The sequence below is a fragment of the Amblyomma mixtum genome, chromosome 9, assembly GCF_055824585.1.
Source record: "Amblyomma mixtum isolate Tamu chromosome 9, ASM5582458v1, whole genome shotgun sequence".
Lineage (NCBI taxonomy): Eukaryota > Metazoa > Arthropoda > Arachnida > Ixodida > Ixodidae > Amblyomma > Amblyomma mixtum.
This window is the reverse complement of record NC_143020.1, coordinates 68,199,228-68,218,125: the sequence shown is the minus strand read 5'-3', so window position 1 is coordinate 68,218,125 and position 18,898 is coordinate 68,199,228. Positions and strand designations below refer to the sequence as shown.

Below are 18,898 nucleotides of genomic sequence, written 5' to 3'. Positions count from 1 at the left end.
CCTGCGCTCTTTTCAAACAACCTTGAGGGCACAAGACCAATCGGTTTGCGTGAAAAGGTTTGTCCATCTTTGAAACGAGTTATCTAAGGAAAAAAATGTTGCGCGTTTTGCCCCCGACAGTCATCAGCATCTCAAGAAAGAGCAATACACATATCCAGCAATTCTGGACAAATGCATTTCAGGATGGGAAACCATTTATTAATGGAATTTTTTCGCAAAATGTTATATTTCACTGTAACAATCAATATATCAGCACATCATCCGACGGCAGTCTTGAATTTTTTTTTCTATTAACCTTTTTGCTATCATGAAAAGCGTTCCCCATTGGATTTCTAAGGTACTATTAACACTTCGATGCGATCAATTGAAACACTATAAAAGGAAGATTTTCTTACGTATCAAAATCTTATACATTACATTACATTACATTACATTACAAAATCTTCGAATTTCCCAATTTTAATATTTTTTTGTCCGAGAATGTTGGACTTGATCGATTTTTACAAAAACAAGTATTGGACGCAAGTCGTCCTCGTTTTCAAAATAACTATCAAATCTATGGCTTGCCGTGTAACAATATAAACCCTATCGCAATTCAACCGGAATAAAAGCAGAGTAAGAACTTAATACATAGTGTGCCAAAAAGAGCGGGCAAGTAGGAATGGAATTTCATAACACAGCTACATTGGAAGTCTTTGCAATAAGTTTACAGGAACTGAACTGCTTTGAAGCAAGAATTTGCTACATATTGATATCACAAGAAGAGGCACATGAAGAAATGAAAGTAAGGAGATCTCATACAACAGCTAGAAATCAAAGTTGTAGCGCTTGTTAGTATTCGCAATTCAAACACTTTGTGTGCCCCTTTCTGTACTTTAGTAAAAATTATTATAAAAGTACAGGCGCGCCATAAGTAAGCGGAGCACGCTATTGCGTTCGAAGTGCAATCACGCTTTATCCATTGGTAATGAAGAAGCGTTGTTTACCTACAAGAAAGCCCACCAACCTCCGCTACCAGCATGCACGTGCCATTGCTGGAAATTTCAATTAGGTGACGCGTGAAAAATATTCGAAGACAGTTGCGTGCTCCGTTTACTTTTGCCCGCGCATGTACATGACAGGTCTCTTTCTAATGCAAAGATCTCTTGCTCTCGAAAATAAAGTTTTACTCAATGTCAATCGCTGGTTTCACTAGCATTATATTTGGTAACACGTGATAACTTGTGACCCCGAAAGTTAAGTCGTACTCAGTTTGTATCCTTCAGGTTTTCCCTACATGCTGTCCAGCGTTCAGCGTCCTCAGACTAAAGTGGCTCCCCCTTCGTCGGCGGACGCCACAGCAACTAAACACAAGGAGCGAGTGTCTGTGGAATCGCCATTCGACAGGAAGACCAGCATCAGTACACATTCAGTCGTGCTATGCCAAATAAAGAAAATAATGAAATGCTTTCCAAAGCCCTTAACCTCTCTCACCTGATTGCGCGGTTTCTTACACACAGTTACCGGAGGCGCTGAAGCAGAAGTTATCACTGTTTTGTTTTTCTGCCCTAATCCGCAACCTGAGCGATGGCCTCGAACAAGAGATCATCAGCTTTCTTAACAAACATTGGTAGGCGGAGACGGTTCCCGAAGATTAGAAAAACGCCGAAGTTATAATGATACCTAAACCTGGTAAAAAGCTACAAATTGAAAACCTCAGGCCCATATCACTCACGTCGTGCCTTGGCAAGCTTTACGAACGGGTTGTAACTTTAAGACTGCAAAATTACATGGAAGATAACGACTGTGTACCACATACCATGTTCGGCTTCAGAGCGAAGCTCTCGACGCAGGACGTTCTCCTCCAAATACAAGATGTCCTGCGAAACGTACCTCGGACGGGAGAAAATGTCATTATGGCCCTGGACATCAAAGGGGCATTCGATAACGTCAGCCACGAAGCGATCCTCACGGGCCTACACAACCTGGATTGCGGACGCAGAATCCACGGCTTCGTGAAAGCCTTCCTGTCCGATAGAACTGGCAGCATCGGCATAGGAGACCTTCGATCGGACAAAATCCGCACTCCAAACAAGCGAACGCCCCAAGGGTCAGTTATCTGAACCCTACTCTTTAACATAGCTATGATAGGCCTAGCTCGAAAAGTAGATAACATCGAAGGCATCAGGCATGCAATTTATGCTGACGATATAACAGTCTGGACAAACACAGGCTGTCTCGGAGAGAAGAAGAAAGGCTACAGCAAGCGGCCTCTTGTGTAGAGCAATACATCGCAGAAAGAAGACTCGCATGCTCGACCGAGAAATCGGAACTGCTGAGAGTCTGGAGAGGCAAGCAAAACCGGACCGTCTCAACCAACGATGACCTAAAACTCAACGTCTACCTAGAAGGGGCGCCCATACCCGAAAAGACAACAATAAGAATTTTGGGCATGTGGGTTCAATCCAACCAGAGCAGTACTCACAGTTTACCCTGCTGAAAGCAACAACGCTACAAGTCGCACGCATGATCACCCGCATCACCAACAGGCGACATGGCATGCGTGAAGAGGACACACTAAAACTAGTCAGAAGCCTAGTAGTTAGTCGAATCACGTACAACCTACCCTACCAGTGCCTCAACAAAAACGAAATACAACAAGCGGATGCCCTGCTACGCAAAGCGTATAAGACAGCGCTCCGACTACCACGCAACACGTCTACAGAAAAACTCATGGCCCTGGGATTACATAACACCTTTCAGGAGCTACGAGCGGCGCAGCTTGAGTCGCAAAAACTCAAGCTGTTGCAAGCGACGACTGGAAGAGCGCTCCTGCAGAGGCTCGGATACCGCGAGCAAATGCGAGAAATGTCGAGTACGGCAACGATCCCCGACGAGCTTCGCAAGACCCTCAAGGTAGCGCCAATACCAAAAAACATGGATCCCAACCTCCATCGAAGCAGAAGAGAAGCGAGGGTCGAATTTATTGAGAAAACATACGCTCCTCAAGCCACGACCGTGTGTGCAGACGCGTGGGGCAGCGGCGGTGGTCGGTTCGTCTTTACGCGAAATGACCAGCGCGTCTCTTCGAGGCTGCACAGCTGCAGAGTCCGCGGAAGTAGCCGCTGCTCTAGCGGCGGCGGAGGGCTATAGAACCGGGCGGTCACTAACAATACTCACGGACTCTCAAACAGCCTGCCGAAATTACATGAATGGCAGGATAGGTCGTCACGCGCTCCGTATACTCCTCGCAGCGAGCGCCAGAATTAAAAAACAGAAAGAACAAAACGACAAGATCCCACACAAAATTGTGTGGGTACCGGGGCACACGGGGGTGGCAGGGAACCAAGAGGCCGAGAGGATAGCTCAAGGATACATCCGAGCATCCGACGAGACCGCGGAACTCGCGCCAGCACCCAGGGAATACTCGGCCATACTACAAAACTATAGAGGCAGAAGAATGCGATATCCCCCACCGCAGAAATCTCTCAGCAGAGAGGAAGCTGTGACTTGGAGACAATTACAAACAGGCTCTTTCCCAAACATACATATGCTAAACAAAATGCACCCTACGATATACGCGGACATATGTCCCTGGTGCGACGAAAAACCCACTCTATATCACATCACATGGGCCTGCCAAAACACAGACGTGGTCCCCATAATACAAAACCCGAGTGCGGAGCAGTGGGAGACTCTGCTGTCCAGCGACCGCTGTGAAGACCAACAAGGTCTGGTACAGCGAGCTCAACGGGCGGCAGTGGCCAGCGGAGCCCTGGACTGAGGGCAACCGACCATTGATTAGAGGCGGACGACTTCGCCAGAGAATGCTCCTGGGGGTAGAACCAAGACGTCTCTGAAGATGCCCCCAAACCGCAGGAAAAAGCATTAGTGAAAATAAAGTTTTCCTTTCCTTTCCCTTCCTTCTGCCTCTCAAAATCTCGCTGCGTAGTGGACGCTACCAGATAAAACTGAACGCGTTTAGTAATCGATGTTTTACCCTCGAGCACGTGAAGACCGGACACCTGTGAAAACGCTCACGTTGCGTTCATAGCTGCGACTCTCCACAAGGTGGTCAGGTGGTCCTGACTCTGCTTTAAACCACCTCAGATTTCTGTTAAAGAAATAGTGTTCCTATGCGGCAATAGGCTAAATTTTCTCTTTTTGAAGACAAACATATTCTCGCCGTCATCACCTCAAGAAGCAAAGGGCAGTGCAAGAATTGAATTCATGGAAATCAAATGTTTTACGCCTTAAGTCTTTCAACCTATCTGGAAGGCATTACTTGCGACAAAAATCATCAGCTCACACCAAATTTACCCATTTAGGCACATTTATTGTTTTTTAAATACCATACGCAAACGTGAGTCTTATTTCACATTAGTGTGGCGTCTGTATACCGTTTCTTGTTTCCGATCGGTTCACACTTCCAGTGACGTTATTCAATTTACTGTTGCACGTAGCCTGGCAAAAAAAAAATTAATTCTCCTTAAAAACTGAAAACAATTTTTATCTCCCGACAACTTCACAAATCTTATTTATGCATATATTTATCACAAACATAATGGAAAACTTTGAAGATTCAGTTAATTTCTGGTTGGTGAGTTTTCGACTTAACTACTACGTTTTTGTCCCCCGCGGTGGAGACTGGTTGCCCACTCAGCTACTAAGCCGGACGACCCTGGTTCGAACCCGACCGCGGCGGCCGCGTTTCGACGGAGCCAGAACAGAGAACGGGCCCGTGTACTCTGCAATCTCAGTGCACGTTAAAAAACCCCTGGTGGTCGAAATTGATCCGGAGACCTTCACTAAGGCACCTCTTTCTTCCTATCTTCTTTCACATTCTCTTCGATCTCTTCCCCTACAACGAGGTACTGGTGCCCGCCGAGATGTATGAGACAGTTACTGCTTCATTTCCTTTCCCAAAAAACAACCAAAATTAATTTGAAGCCCCCCACTATGGCCTCCGTCATAGCCGATGTTTTGCTTCGTGGCATTAAATCCTCACAATCAGCATTTCACAAAGTGCTTCGTTCTCAAATCCCCACAAGGACACAGTACGAGTACTAGTCAGCGGAAAATGGAAACAAATGGCTTCACTGAAACGCGAGCAATATATCTTCGCCGATGAAAATATATTAGGACCGGACGTTACCTGCCGTCCGCATTATTCCAGCTGTTTGACTGAATTGTTCGCTGCACTGAACAGTGAAATTGCAGTGCGCTGCATGGTTGTTAAGGATAATTGCACTCTCCGATTCTTCATATTTAATTCTCGCAAGTACGTTGCTCGTTGACGCATCACAAAAATGTGAATCTTGTGATTCGCGAGAATATCTATATCAATTCATTATCATCACACAATTACGTCCAATATACGACAAAGGTATCTTCCATTGCCTTCCGGTTAACCAAGACTTGTGCCCTCTGCAGCTCTGTTAATAACGCAAAACTGTCTGATGTTATCCACCGACCCCCTACCCACTTCGCTTGCTTTCTCAAAGAAAAAAAAAGAACATCGACAACACTAAAACAAAATAGTAGAAACGTATAACGTATTAACAGAAACACGAAAGCATGAAAGCGTCTAACCGTACGGACAGAATCAAGCTGGCTGAGCTATCAAAGTTAATAAACAAGCGCACGGTAGCCGAAATTAGGAAGTTTAATATGAAGAAAATGTAGCATGCTCTAGAGAACGGAAGTAGCCTAAAAGCAGGAAGAGGAAACTAAGCATAGGTCAAAACCAAACAGAGACAAACAGGGCAATGTCATTAGCAAAATGGATAAGATAGTTAAAGCAGCCGAAGAGTTCTACACAAATCTATGCAGTAACCAATATAATCACAACGTCAGTGAGAGAAGCAGTAGTGCTCATCACTGGGACATCCCCCTAGCAACAAAACAGCAAGTTAAGAAAGCCATAGGAGCACTGCAAAGTGGGAAAGCAGGTAGCGATTATTAGGTAACAGGAGATCTCTTGAAAGACGGTGCGGGGATTTTGTTAGAAGAGCTAGCTGCCCTGTAAAAACAATGCCTTGTGACCTATAGCGTACCAGCAGCTTGGAGGAACGTTAGCATTATCATCATTCAGAAGGAAGGAGATGTCAAGAACTCGAAAAATTAGAACGAAGCCGCTCACAGGCATGCCCGAGCTCTTCTATACCGGGCGTCTCCCCCTGATGACCATGAAGGGTGCCGTGACCTGATAGGTTTAGCAGTGTATGCTGACAATCTCGCGCCATACAGAACAGCCAGAAAGGAGTACCCAACACCACACAAATCCCTCAATAAGTTAGAAGAGAACACCCTTAGGAGACTACAAACCAACACATACCCAACACCAGCTAAATTACACCTGTGGTACCCTACACTATACTCTCCGAAGTGCCCACACTGTGGCGAGGTAGCTAACCTCTACCATATGGTGTGGGCATGCCAATTTAATCCCTTACTTGACCCCATTCCCAACCCCTCGGAGGAGCAGTGGGAGGCTATTCTGCTCAGCGATGATCCTGACCGTCAGCACTGGCTGGTGGGGAGGGCCACCGCAGCAGCAGCAGCCAATGGACTACCGGACTAGGCGGCCCACCCACATGTTCTGAAAATACTGAATAAATAAAGATGTTTTCAATCAATCAATCAATAGACAAATCAGCTTACTGTCCATTGCCTACAAGGTATTTCCAAAGGTAATCGCAAATAGAACCAGCATAGCCTTCTACTTTAATCAACAAAACCACCAGGCAGGCCTTCGTAAAGGAAACTCGACCATAGACCATATTCACACTATCAACTAGAAGATAGAGAAATGCGCAAAATGTAACCAACCCCTAATATAGCGTTGATTAATTACGAGAAAGCACTTGACTCAGTGGAAACCACAGGAGTCATGTAGGCATTGCGGATGCAGGGTGTAGAAGAGTCTTATGCGAAAATATTGGAAGATATTTATAACTATTGCACAGCTACCATAGTCCTTGATAAAATCAGCAATCAGGAATAAAATTCCAATATAGAAAGGTGCAGGTAGAGAGACACTATCCCGCCAATGCTATGCACCGTCCCTTTGCAGGAGGTGTTCCGAGGCCCGGATTCAGAACAGTTGGGGATAAGAGTTAACGGAGGATACCTTGGTAATTCGCGGTTTGCTGATGACGTTGCCTTGCTAAGTCATTCAGTAGATGTAGATGAGGTGCAAAGCATGATCACTGGGCTAGGCACTCAGAGCAGAATAGTGGGTCTTAAATTTAAGATGCAGGCAGCCAGAATAATGTTCAACAGACTCGCAAGGGAAAAGCAGCTAACAATTGCTTAATAAAGTACAAGGCAATGCGTATACTTATATCAAGTAGTGGCCGCTTATCCATGTCAAGAGTGGGAAATAAGTATAAGAATGAAATTTATGTGCAGTGCATAAGCCTGGTTCTCTTAGATCACAAAAGGCTGGTTTTGGTTTTGTGGGGTTTAACGTCCCAAAGCGACAAAGGCTATGAGAGACGCCGTAGTGAAGGGCTCCGGAAATTTCGACCACCTGGGGTTCTTTAACGTGCACTGACATCGCACAGTACACGGGCCTCTAGAATTTCTCCTCCAAAGAAATTCCAGCCGCCGCGGCCGGGATCGAACCCGCGTCTTTCGGGTCAGCAGCCGAGCACCATAGCCACTGAGCCACCGCGGCGGCACAAAAGGCAGTTAAGCAATATCCCCCAGGGGATAAGTATACAACAGCTGTATCTTATTGGTACTCACCTATGGAGCAGAAACATGGAGCCTAATTAAAAGTGTGCAGCTTATGTTGAGGACAACGCATCCAACTACGGAAAGAAAAATGATAGGGTGTAATGTTAAATGACCGGAAGCGGGAGGAGTGGGTGAGAGAACAAATTCGAGTTAATAACATCATGGTCGAAACCAAAAGGAAGAAATGGGCTTGGGCAGACCGTGTAAAGCGAAGGCAAGATAACCGCTGGTCTTTAAAGATAACTCAGTGGATAGACGAGGCGAGCGTAGCAGGGGCCGTCAAAAAGTTAGGTGGGCGGATGAGACTACGAAGATGGCGGGTAGAGGGTAGACGCAGCTGGTAAAGGACAGGGTTAATTGCAGAGACATAGACGAGGCCTTTGCCGTGCAGTGAGCGTAGTAAGGCTCATTATGATGCGGATGACGGTCATATTAAAACTCGCCTGCTTTGCCTGGATACCGCTGATGCATTCCTGGAAGCGTCCACCACTCTGAGCATGGGACGCAGCACTAGCAATTTCCATTCACCTTGGTCAATAAACCATGTTTTTTGGCCCATTATTTTGGCAACAAGATAATAACAAAAATACTATATCACATGTACTTAAGTAGAGCAATGGAAGCTCTCGGCCGCTATCATGCGAATAGCTGCGACGTTTCAGTGATAAGCAATACACAGGGGCAGCGCACAGCGCCTGGCAAAAAGATGGTTCATTACGATGAACGATTTCGAGGAGACGGGCGAAGACAAAACCTCCGTTTCACTGATAAGCTTTGGCAGAAAATTTCAAAGATACGCAGCGTCAAAGCGATGGAACAATTTCGGTAGTAATTCCCGGACAATGGTCTGAAAGCTAGATAGTGTTTATGGCATTTGATTTTGCTGCCGTGTAAATTTTTACATGCTCCTGTCCCAAGATGAAGACAGGCAAAAATAGTAGTAAAGAAGGTTCACTGAGTGACTGGAATAAGGCTCGTTTTCTGTACAAATTCACTAAACCACGCGCTTATCTTCCTATGACATTTATCTCAAAAATTTGTCGCGGCTCCCTTGCAAAAGAAGGGGCGAGTAAAAGCCTTTCCATGCAAACATGGTTGCAACCGCCGCATAATATATGAAACCTAAGTGAAGGCCAGAACTAAGGACATTCAATAAGAATGCTGTTGGCGGAGTTACCTTTACACCTATTCCGTGTTTGCAACCAGATTGGGGCCTTGCCTTCACTTAATGACAGTACTGGTGAACCCAGGTTTCAAGGGCATTATTTTAAAGGATTGGATGGCCCTATACGCCCGTAGATACGGCAGAAACACAGCTTTCTATCCAGTTAGGAAATGAACGTGAGACTTCTTTTATGGCATGGTAACATGAAACACGTAGGCCTAGTTTATTCCCAGAAATATGGCATTACAGCTATGGTTGCGAAATTGGCTATCAACACAAGTAAAAGCTCTCATTTCCAAATCAATATTGCGAGTGCCATATAGTAGATTATACGACCCTTAAAGGCAGTCTTATACCCCTGTCACACGGCCAGTTTCAATGGCCATCGAGTCGAGGGCCATCGAGATTTTCGATCGCCATCGAACTCGAGGGAGTTGTGGAGCTGCTACACGGCAAATCTCAATGGCCATTGAAATCGTTCTCGCGTCTTACGCCAAGCTCGTGTGGCGCCACAGTCGCTACGTTCGGTTTCGCGCAAATAACAAAAATATATTGAACTAAATGTTGAAATACACTTTTTTGCAGTCATAAGGCGCGTTCACACTAGTTGAAAAATCTGGCAAGCGAAGCGGATTCGCTCGCCGCAAAAACTAGGACCTGTTCTCATCTGTTGACGCCCGGGCGAGATGGAACGGCCGCGCCGCTGCTGCTTCTCGCTGTGCGCACCACGTCGTCGCTCGCGGCGCACACAGATACAGTGAGAAAAGAGCATAAATTTATGCTGTCTACGTACCACGAGCGTATGCACGCTTACCTACGCTAAACGCAGGCGCACTCCCACATTTAGTTCAGCGTATGCTAGCAGAGACGCAAAAATAAACTCAGCCTCTAGTGGCGCCATCTGGTTGTCAAAACGGGAACCATTACTTTCAACAAACCGACTCTCTTAGGCTTAGCAGCTCCAGAATCGTCACTCTAAATAAAAAATAAAGCAAATTTATCACTTATACGTTTTCTTGTAGGCAAGAAGCGACAAAGCGAAAGACCGATGCCCCATTTATGACCAGTGAACGGACAGAAAAAGGCAGCAGCAACGAGAATTCAGTCCGAAGCGAGGGGTCCGGCTTTGAAGGGCGCCGTCATGTTTGTTGTCATTAGAAGCAATGCTAGCAACCTTGGGCAACGCTCGAAGGCCCTCGAAATCTCGATAGAGTTCCGGGCTGCTCCGTCGACTCGATAGACTATTGACTCGATGGCCATTCAAACTGGCCGTGTAGCAGCGCTCTATCGCCTTCGAGCCGATAGACTGTCGATTCGAGGGCCTTCGAAATGTCCGTGTGACAGGGGTATTACGAAGGTCAAAACAGCAGTGACGTCGAATACAAACCACGGTAACTGACATTTAAACTGCAAATTTATTCTGAAAGAAATGGTAAATACTGTAGTGGCCACGAAGGTTTCTTCAAATTTCGTGTAGTAACTAGAAAAGCAAAAGTTTATTCCTGCCATGTATATGCGCCACTTCCTTGTTCCTGTGCCGTTGGAAGAGAAACTCAAGGAAGGAGCTCCCACTTGACACGAAGCTTGTCGTCTTCAACAAAGCCGTCATTCAGGAGATCCGCTAGGAAAAACGACGACGTGAGGATGCCAAAGCCACAATTGCTTGAAGTTTCGGGCTTTTGGCAATTCTTCCAAGCACGTGTTGTTTTATCATCGAACTCACGTTCGGCGCCATCTTGCGGATGCACGACGCTAAGCTTGATTCTTTGCTCGAATGGCCACAGAACAACGTCGTCCAGGTCACCTTTGTTCAGCGCTAAGTGAATATGCACAGTAACCGAGTCGCCTTTTTTCCAGAAGTATAGGCCGGGTGATATGCAATAACCACGCAGGTACACCCTCTCGTTGTAATACCAAGCACTTCCTTCGTTCAGCGCTATCTCTTCGAGGGATTTCACACCCTGTACAAAAAACTCGCACCGCGTTGCTTGCAGCTGAGCCAGTGTATGCACTTTTGTGATGCGCTCCAACGTCTTCTGACCATTCTCCCTCAATTCTGTTTTGGCTTCTTCCAGGGCAGCTGTGATCTGCGAAATGCTTCCTGCAGTATCCGTTGCCATATTACCCAACTTATTTGTCAGTTCTTTTTCTAATCGGTTCACCCCTGCGGAGAGATTGTTTACAGCGTCGCTGCGTGTGGTGAAACCTTCTTTCATTTCCGCATTTGACGCTAAAATTTCACGCAAGGCTTCATTTAAGTTCTGGGGATTTCGTACAGCAGCTGCCACTTCTTGCCTTAAAGTTTCCTTGAATGTGTTGATATCATGAGACATTTCATTCAACCTGTCACCGTGTGTGCTATTATCAGCAGCGATTTTTTCGAGATAGCCCTTGATTTCTTCCGCCTTCGTTTGAAATGCTTGGCTGAAAGTAGCAAAAGACGCATTTCCATCGTTGGTGTCGCGATTGCTTTGGGATTCCAAAGAGGCGTCAGTCAACGAGCCGCAAGTTCCCGACCTGAGGTGCGCGCACACTTCGCTGCAGAGGACGCTGTTCGAACACTTGGGGCAGCGAGTAGAATGGTGCACACATTCCCGCTGGAAATGGTAGGCGATCATGGAAGCAGCCGTCACGTGCTGGCAACCCCGTTCTGCATTCCAGCACTTGACCTGCAAGACGAACAAGAGCGTTTTCATTGAAATAACTATTACGTCTCCAACGATGGATTTTTTTTTCAATTTCTGTTTTCAGGTTAATTCCTGCGGTGAATTCACGTCACCACTTGGTTGAGCACAGGGACCGTAGGATGTTATACAGATCTGTTCTTCAAAATCTACAACTTTATCCCTGGGACACATGAAGTGCAAAGACACTGTTCTATTTTCACTTCTGCACTAACCTCACTCTGACTCATAGTAGTGTAATACGTGAACTAAATTACAGTGTTATATCTATACCTTCCTGTACCCGCTGTCACGAATTCAGTTCTCCCCATGCGCCCTTATTTTGGACCGTCTGCCTACGGTAGAGACGTTCATTGCAGTAAGCAGCAGCAGAGAACGACGCTAAACAGCACCCATGTAGGCATGCCGCATAATGGCCGCGTTCAGACAAGGTAGGGTCATAGGATATCGTGCTCTCCAGTTAATCTGGATAGCAAATGTTGGATTGGTGGTAGACGGAGACGACAACATAGTAAAGCAGCTGAACCTTTTGAAACTGCAGCCAGAGAAACGCAACGTCGAAATTCCAAACGTACGAACGAATGACTGATTGTGGTTAATTCTATACAAACCTGCCACCGCACTGGATCACCAGATGTCAGTTTATGATGAATAGTAAACCATGAAAAACAAGGGTTTGTACGCTAGTGTTCCGAAAAATAAACTGACATTCACTACGCATGCTAAATGCACTACGTGTTGGTCACGAAATACGATACATGAAAAAGGAAAAGAAATGATTTTCATCCTTTGAAGGAATAAAGAATGTTAACTATTTGAGCAACTCAGCGTCAGATAGGAGTTCTAAATCTTATGCAAAAATATCGCGGCTAGTTGTGTTCAGCTCATCTGCCTTCGCTTAGGACCAAAATAAATACCACTGTTGGGGAAATTGTTCAGCTGCAATGGCAGTTGCTGTTCAAAGACAATCGTTCAATGACCAAAACCATGCGTGCGATAGCCGCGATGACACGCTAAGCGAGTCGCTTTGGTTTCTTGCCAAAAAGGGGCACTCTACTGCATACAGTACCGTATTGCGGTGGAGCACGACAGCAAAAAGATGAAAAAAAACTGAAGCCTCTCATCGTCGCGAGAAAGCAGAAATAGAGGTCTTTCCTTTGAGTCATGAGCGCACCTGACTGACAGAGCTTGTTGTCCATGGTCTATTTCGCCTGATCTAGCATCACAATTGTTCAAATTAGCGAGCTGTCACAGTCAATTAAGGCACAGCATAACACTACACCGAAGCAGCATAATCAACCGGTCCAGCGTTGGAAATGAATGGTTTAATTTTGGTCCGTTGTAGGACCAACCCTTGTCAATTATATTCGGCCTATCAGCTGTGCTGCTTCGGTGCCTCTGGAACCTCCGCGGATAAGAATGTTTATTAACAATCGCTTTTTTTCTCTCGTTAGGCGCAATACAAAATACCATGACATACGATAAAACACTGCGCACGATGATCACCTTTAACTGCTAAATATTTTTTTTCGCACAGTCTTGATTACTCACACATCCGGAGAGCCAGAAAGAATGCGAGAGTTTTAAGAGGGAGCTCGGGCCATATTTAAGAGTGCCTTCACCAATTCAATACGTGTCCTTTTCTTAAAAGCTTCGAGACATCTGAGTCATCTGTGACGCTCCATAGTGCGGCTTCTTTAGTGTATCCTGTTTATGCAGCATTCAAAATATCCGGGGAATAAGAGCAGCATTCATACACACATTTCCATCGGACCATGCAATGTCAGAGAGCCATTGTTAACGGTATCGGCCACTGTCTAACAGTCCGTTCATCAGCGTCTTATCAGCTATTGCTTTAGGCAGCCTCATCTTCACGGCTCCTCACACATGCAACCATAACCCCCGCCACTACTACTGTCGGTGTCATCGGACAGTGAAAGCATACGAGACTCCGAATGATTGTCATCATCAGCCTGACAGCGCCCACTGCAGGGCAGAGACCTCTCCCATGTCTCTCCAATTAACCCCTGTCCTTTGCAAGCTGCGGCCGCTGCATCAACGCGAACTTCTCTTATTAACCACCATTAATTTGGAAGTCATCAACCTTCAAACGCGCGTCAATGATATCCTAGTCGAAATCAAGAGGAAAGAATGGTCTTAGGCAGGGAATGTAATGCGAAGGCAAGATAACCGCTGGTCCTTAAGGATAACGGAGTGGATTCCAACAGAAAGCAAGCGTAGCAGGGGGCGGCAGAAAGTTAGGTTGGCGGATGAGATTAAGAATGCTTATCACCGCTGGCTTATTCCATGATGCGGCAGGATTTCTTTTCTTCGAAACATGCTTTCCTCACAAACAACAAAGACCATAAAAAAGACCAACGTACTGAACGAGAAACAGAGCTTGCAGGAAGAATATAAAGTAGGCAAAGTTGGTAAACAGGGCAAAAAAAATTGGATTGTTTCGCGTCGAAGTGAAAACAAAGGATTCACTTGGGGCGTAACTATCCCTAATTAAAGACCACGACGACTTTCTTCGTGGCAAAGATTTCCAGACGCTTTCTTGCTTCCGGTTGTATTAAGGATAGGACGTACTTACGTCATTGCGAGGTATACGCCTTTGAATGATCCTGCAAACCCTCCTGTCGTGAACTTGTTTATATTCATTGCACGGTTATTTAATGACGTTGGCATCGTTAATAAAGGCTGGTACTCAGGCAATTCAAAGCGCAGTACACGGCCGAAGAAAATAACACACGAAGCAACGGGCTGCAATGGTATACCGCAATAGAACGTTCTAATACAACGGAGTGCAACTTTTTGTTAAGCAGTCAGAGCGAGTGGTTCCGTCTGTCCACTTGTTCCGCGTGTTGCATTTTGATTTCTTTTATAGACGACTTTTTTCCGGAACAAATGAAGGTTATCGACAGCTCCAGAGAAAAAGTGGCTGTGGCGTAACTCACCTCAGCCACCATAAACTGAGCGAGAGCTCCTAAGCATGGATATACACTGTCCAGCTTTGGTTCACCTTTATTTTTTCAAGACTTCAGCGAGAGCAAATCACGTGCCACAAGTGCAAGATCAAGCGTACAGAGCGGCGGTCGGGGCAGCGACAAACGTGACCGCCAATCGCAAGAGCGAGTCAGGTGACTCATCACGTGCGGCCACAGGCGAGAAGGAGCGGCAGAGCCAAGGTGGATGTAGAATGGTGGCGAAGGCTGGGCCCAAAAACGGTTGAGCGCGACTGCAGCACAGCCACTTTGGGCGGCCGAAACACTTATATAATGAAATTCAAACGCACAGATAAAAATGCGATAAAACAACAAAAAGAAATGAATATTTTAATGCCACGTTTTATAAGTTAGGTAAACTATTTCAGCTAAACATTACGCCGAATTTTGTAATTTTTTTCAATGCTCTTGTTGCGCCCTCTGTTGATGAGTGTGCGGTGCATTTGCAGCGCGACTTTGCAGGCCTTGTTTCGGTACCAGGCCACAGTGGCTGCGGATTGCGGGAGCTTACGAAGCGATTTCTTGTCTCCAGCTGCCTGCTATGGCGCGCCTTGGAAAGCGTGCAAATTAAGCTCGCCGGTCTCAAAATGGCCCCTTTAAGAAGTTTTTGTCGTCCTTGCCCGTCGCCTCTCTGTCACCATTTGGCAAGATCTGCACCCCGCTGCACCGCTGCAGCGTTTCCTTCCCTGTACGGCCAGTGCGAAACCTTTTTCCGAGGCTTCGCGCTCATCGCTTCAAGCGCTTAGCTCTGCATTTCAAGATGAGCTTGCGGCATGTGAAGAAACCTTGCTCCGTGGCACATTGTGACAGCGTGGGTTGTACCGTGGGTGTCTTACCAAGACTACACCGCTTCCCTCTGGACTTTCGCAGGTGAGCTTTTGCCGTTGTCGTCTGCTCTAGATATGCTTTTGTCGGGCTTTCCGCGCCTATCGTAGCTGTAACCGTTTCATACGCACTTGGCTTCATGTTATCGGAAGATTTTAGCAAATTGCAGGGCACGCACTTGCAGTCATAAGATGTGCAAAAGACACAAATCATTTGTCTTATTTGTAGCTAGTTTCGTGCAGCCAACTCTCACCAACGTGAAATTGATACCGGGCTCTCGTGAGCAACCACGTGCCCTCTACTTGCCGCATGGTCAATTTAAAACCAACTGCGCTGCCTAACAGCTCTGGGCATGACATTAATGGGTTTTGCAGCACCGTGAAGCCAATTTGAGGATCCCCTCGCAACTGACAGTATCGAAACTCAACCATGTGTATATGCGCCGCATTGACTGTGCCTTATCTAAATTCGGCCAGCAGTAGTTATTGCCGTTATACGTATACATGACCGTCAATGTATTTTTAAACTCATTTCGCTGCATCGCTCTCGTCACTCTTTGAGCATAGAAAAGCAGCTAGCCGCGTAGTATCACGCGAGCGTAACCGCACTCTGAGGCGCTGAGGCTTGGCGCGAGCATTTTCAGCCATAGTTATAACGTACTGCATTTAAGTGAAATGAATCTTGGCGTATTGACGTTTGGAGTGTATGGTATTCATTTGGGTGCAGTTGTATAACGTGGACGCTGCATCATGTCCAGGTGCAAAACGTGGGTGCAGTTCTGCCGCAACCTCAGCCTGGAGAAGACGCCGTGCCAGCTGCGAGACCTGAGGGTTTCTTCCAAGCACTTCGACCTGTTTCTGTATCTGCGGCCAGGATGGCTGCGTCTCGATGCTGTGCCTACTCGAGGAAGGAGTGGCTGTATTAAATGTTCTTGCACTTCTCTTTAAACTGCACTTCATGTATATTTTAGTTCGATTAGAATTGCTTCAAATTTCTCCGGTTAGCGACAAGAAGGAGGTCTCGGGGTTGTGCGCAGGCCCTATGTCTGGTGTAACGCTCTAGCGTTGAGCAGATGTGTTGATGCTAAAGCTTGTTTTTAATATTGTCATGCAGGTGTATACATAGCTGTTGTATTCTTTCAGTTGAAGAAATGAAGTGTGAAGAGTAATCCCTGTGTGCTGCATGGTCAATGTGTTGATGCGCCTACTTATGTCATGTCATGTTTGCCTCATTGGAAGCTTTCGTAGCATTGTTATCTATACTTTTCAATTTCCTACCTGGCAAAGTTCGTGGAACTTCAGGGCTTTTTCCTATCCGCACTGTGACCATTGAGATAAATAGCCAGCTTAAAAAAACTACTGCTTGAGCTGCCTGTGACGCACATTTTTTTGTTGGTGGGCTTTTCACTGTATTTGTTTGGTTGCTGTAATAAACCATGAATATGAAAACGATACTTGCTGCACACTGCATTGCAACCTGTGCACTTGAGCCTGTGCTTTGTGCATCATACCTTCATGTACTCAAAAGTACTAGCACCAGTATTTTCACCAACGTTTCCACTACGAATCATGCATGCTTAGCCAGCGTCTGAAAGTGTTGCAGCCTTTCTATGCTACTTTCTTTGCCAGTCACTGTCATTGGGTTCCCAATTGCACATTAACAAGGTCATAACTAGCAGGAACTCGAGCACATTTGACTGGCAAAGGTTGGTGCGCACTGAAAGGCAACCTTGAAGTGACACCGGCTCGAAAATGCGGGTTCTATAAAAAGACCACTTTATAATTCGCGCCAAAAGATACATATGCGTGACGTCATTCAACGTCACTCATAAGTAGGTTGCCCCCCAAAATGGGGGCGCTGGGGTGCCCCATGAGCCGCCATTATTTGGACCAATGGGCGTCTATGGAGCCTTCGCTACCATGGTATATCTACCTTGCCCGTTCCCTGCGCGAGCCGCTCCTCGACGGAAGTGACGAAGCACCCGCTGCTGTCACATGAATATCAGTTAAGAGGTGATGGTAGGCCTGCGGCAAAATGTGGGTCCGTCTCACTGGCGCTCTGTCTCAGCTTCCAAGCACAGATAGTTCAAGATCCTACAGCTAGGTAGCGCCCATAAGCAATTCTGCGTAGTTCTGCCAGCGTTCCTGTGGTCCGTATTATTCTGGCCGCGCCTGTACATTCAAAAGACGCGCACGGCGGAGGTATTTATCATGACGCGCGTCTGCCCCGGCTATAGGTGTTCACCATTGTTCTTTCCCTTATCGAACTTGCGACAGAGAACGCTATTCGCCTAGCCAGCCAATTAGACTATCGCTTTTCGCCTGTTTGAGCTGTAACATTAATGGTAATGAAATGGTAACTGGAAGCAAAAGTTCAAAGTAAGCTGTTATTTTGTCATACATCGCAGAACGCATTGCCGTTATGATGCATGTCGGAATGCGCATGGCTCTAGGCAGCCAGATTATTTATCGGGATGCGTAGTTCGCTGTTATCGCCATTCAATGCCCAGAGAAACACCCCCTCTCAAGCTTACTTCGCTCATGCTGTTCGTTTGCCGCAAACATCTGTCTTTTGATCACAGAGTTCACAGACACATGCGACCCTCGTCGTTCCTAAATCTGACACACTGACGTTCACTTCATACGCACTTCGCAATGCGCGCGAGGTGCAAGACAATATTGTTATATCTACCGCCGCCCGAAAAGCTGTCACAAAGGTTACGAAACATTTTCGCGGGATTTTCATCGGAACAAAAGCATAGAAGCGTGATAATGATTGCTGAACTGGCACATGCGAGAATGCAGGAGTATCTCTGGTTATCGAAGCGCAAGAGTTGTTAAAGGCGGATGTTCAAATAAGCGCGCACCTAAAATCGGTAGAATGCGCAAGCTCTCCGTAACAGCACACAATTCCGTGTTGCTTTTCACGCAGCTTTCGGCTGTACTCTAAAGTTATAAGTGCGACGCGGCTGAGAGGATATGCTCTCATACGAGCAAACGACTCATTTGTTCCATTTTTACTGACATAGAAGTCCCGTGCTCTCCACGTTATGTCTCAAAGTTCCGAACTTCCAACGAAGCGAGTAATAAAGCCTACAGTCGTATTTTCCGACTTATTTTTCCATCTCGCTTACCTCCCTTCGAAGCATCTCCTCTGCAGGGCAGTCCCTCCACTCGACGTCCTCTTGCTGGCACTCGTAGCCGTCCAGCGGACAGACGTGCGAGCCTTCCTGCGTGCTGTGCTCGTAGCAAGATTCGCACAGTACATGGATGCACGGAAGTAACACGGTCTTCTTTCGCACTATTCCGCAGGCGGCGCACACTCTGTTCGAAGGCAGAGGCTTGGAAAAGCTCAGGGGCCTCCAGTCGAGCTCCGGGGAGAACCCGACCAACGTGTACTGCGTACTTTCAGGCGGCATCGTTCGACACGGACGCCCGCTGCAGTGAGCACTGAAGGAACTTCCAAGGTGGATGTAGAATGGTGGCGAAGGCTGG

At 46.5% G+C, this 18,898-nt stretch overlaps 1 protein-coding gene across 1 annotated transcript; it reads right to left on the bottom strand.

Annotated features, from left to right (window-relative positions):
- Nucleotides 1-10,353: 10,353 nt before the first annotated feature.
- On the bottom strand, nucleotides 10,354-18,861 carry LOC149329528 (TNF receptor-associated factor 6-like). The gene is made up of 2 exons (XM_089562282.1): nucleotides 18,538-18,861; nucleotides 10,354-11,556 (listed from the first exon to the last, which is right to left on the bottom strand). The coding sequence occupies exons 1-2, from the start codon at nucleotides 18,820-18,822 to the stop codon at nucleotides 10,441-10,443; spliced, it is 1,401 nt and encodes a 466-aa protein (XP_089418408.1). The 5' UTR covers nucleotides 18,823-18,861; the 3' UTR covers nucleotides 10,354-10,440.
- Nucleotides 18,862-18,898: the final 37 nt, after the last annotated feature.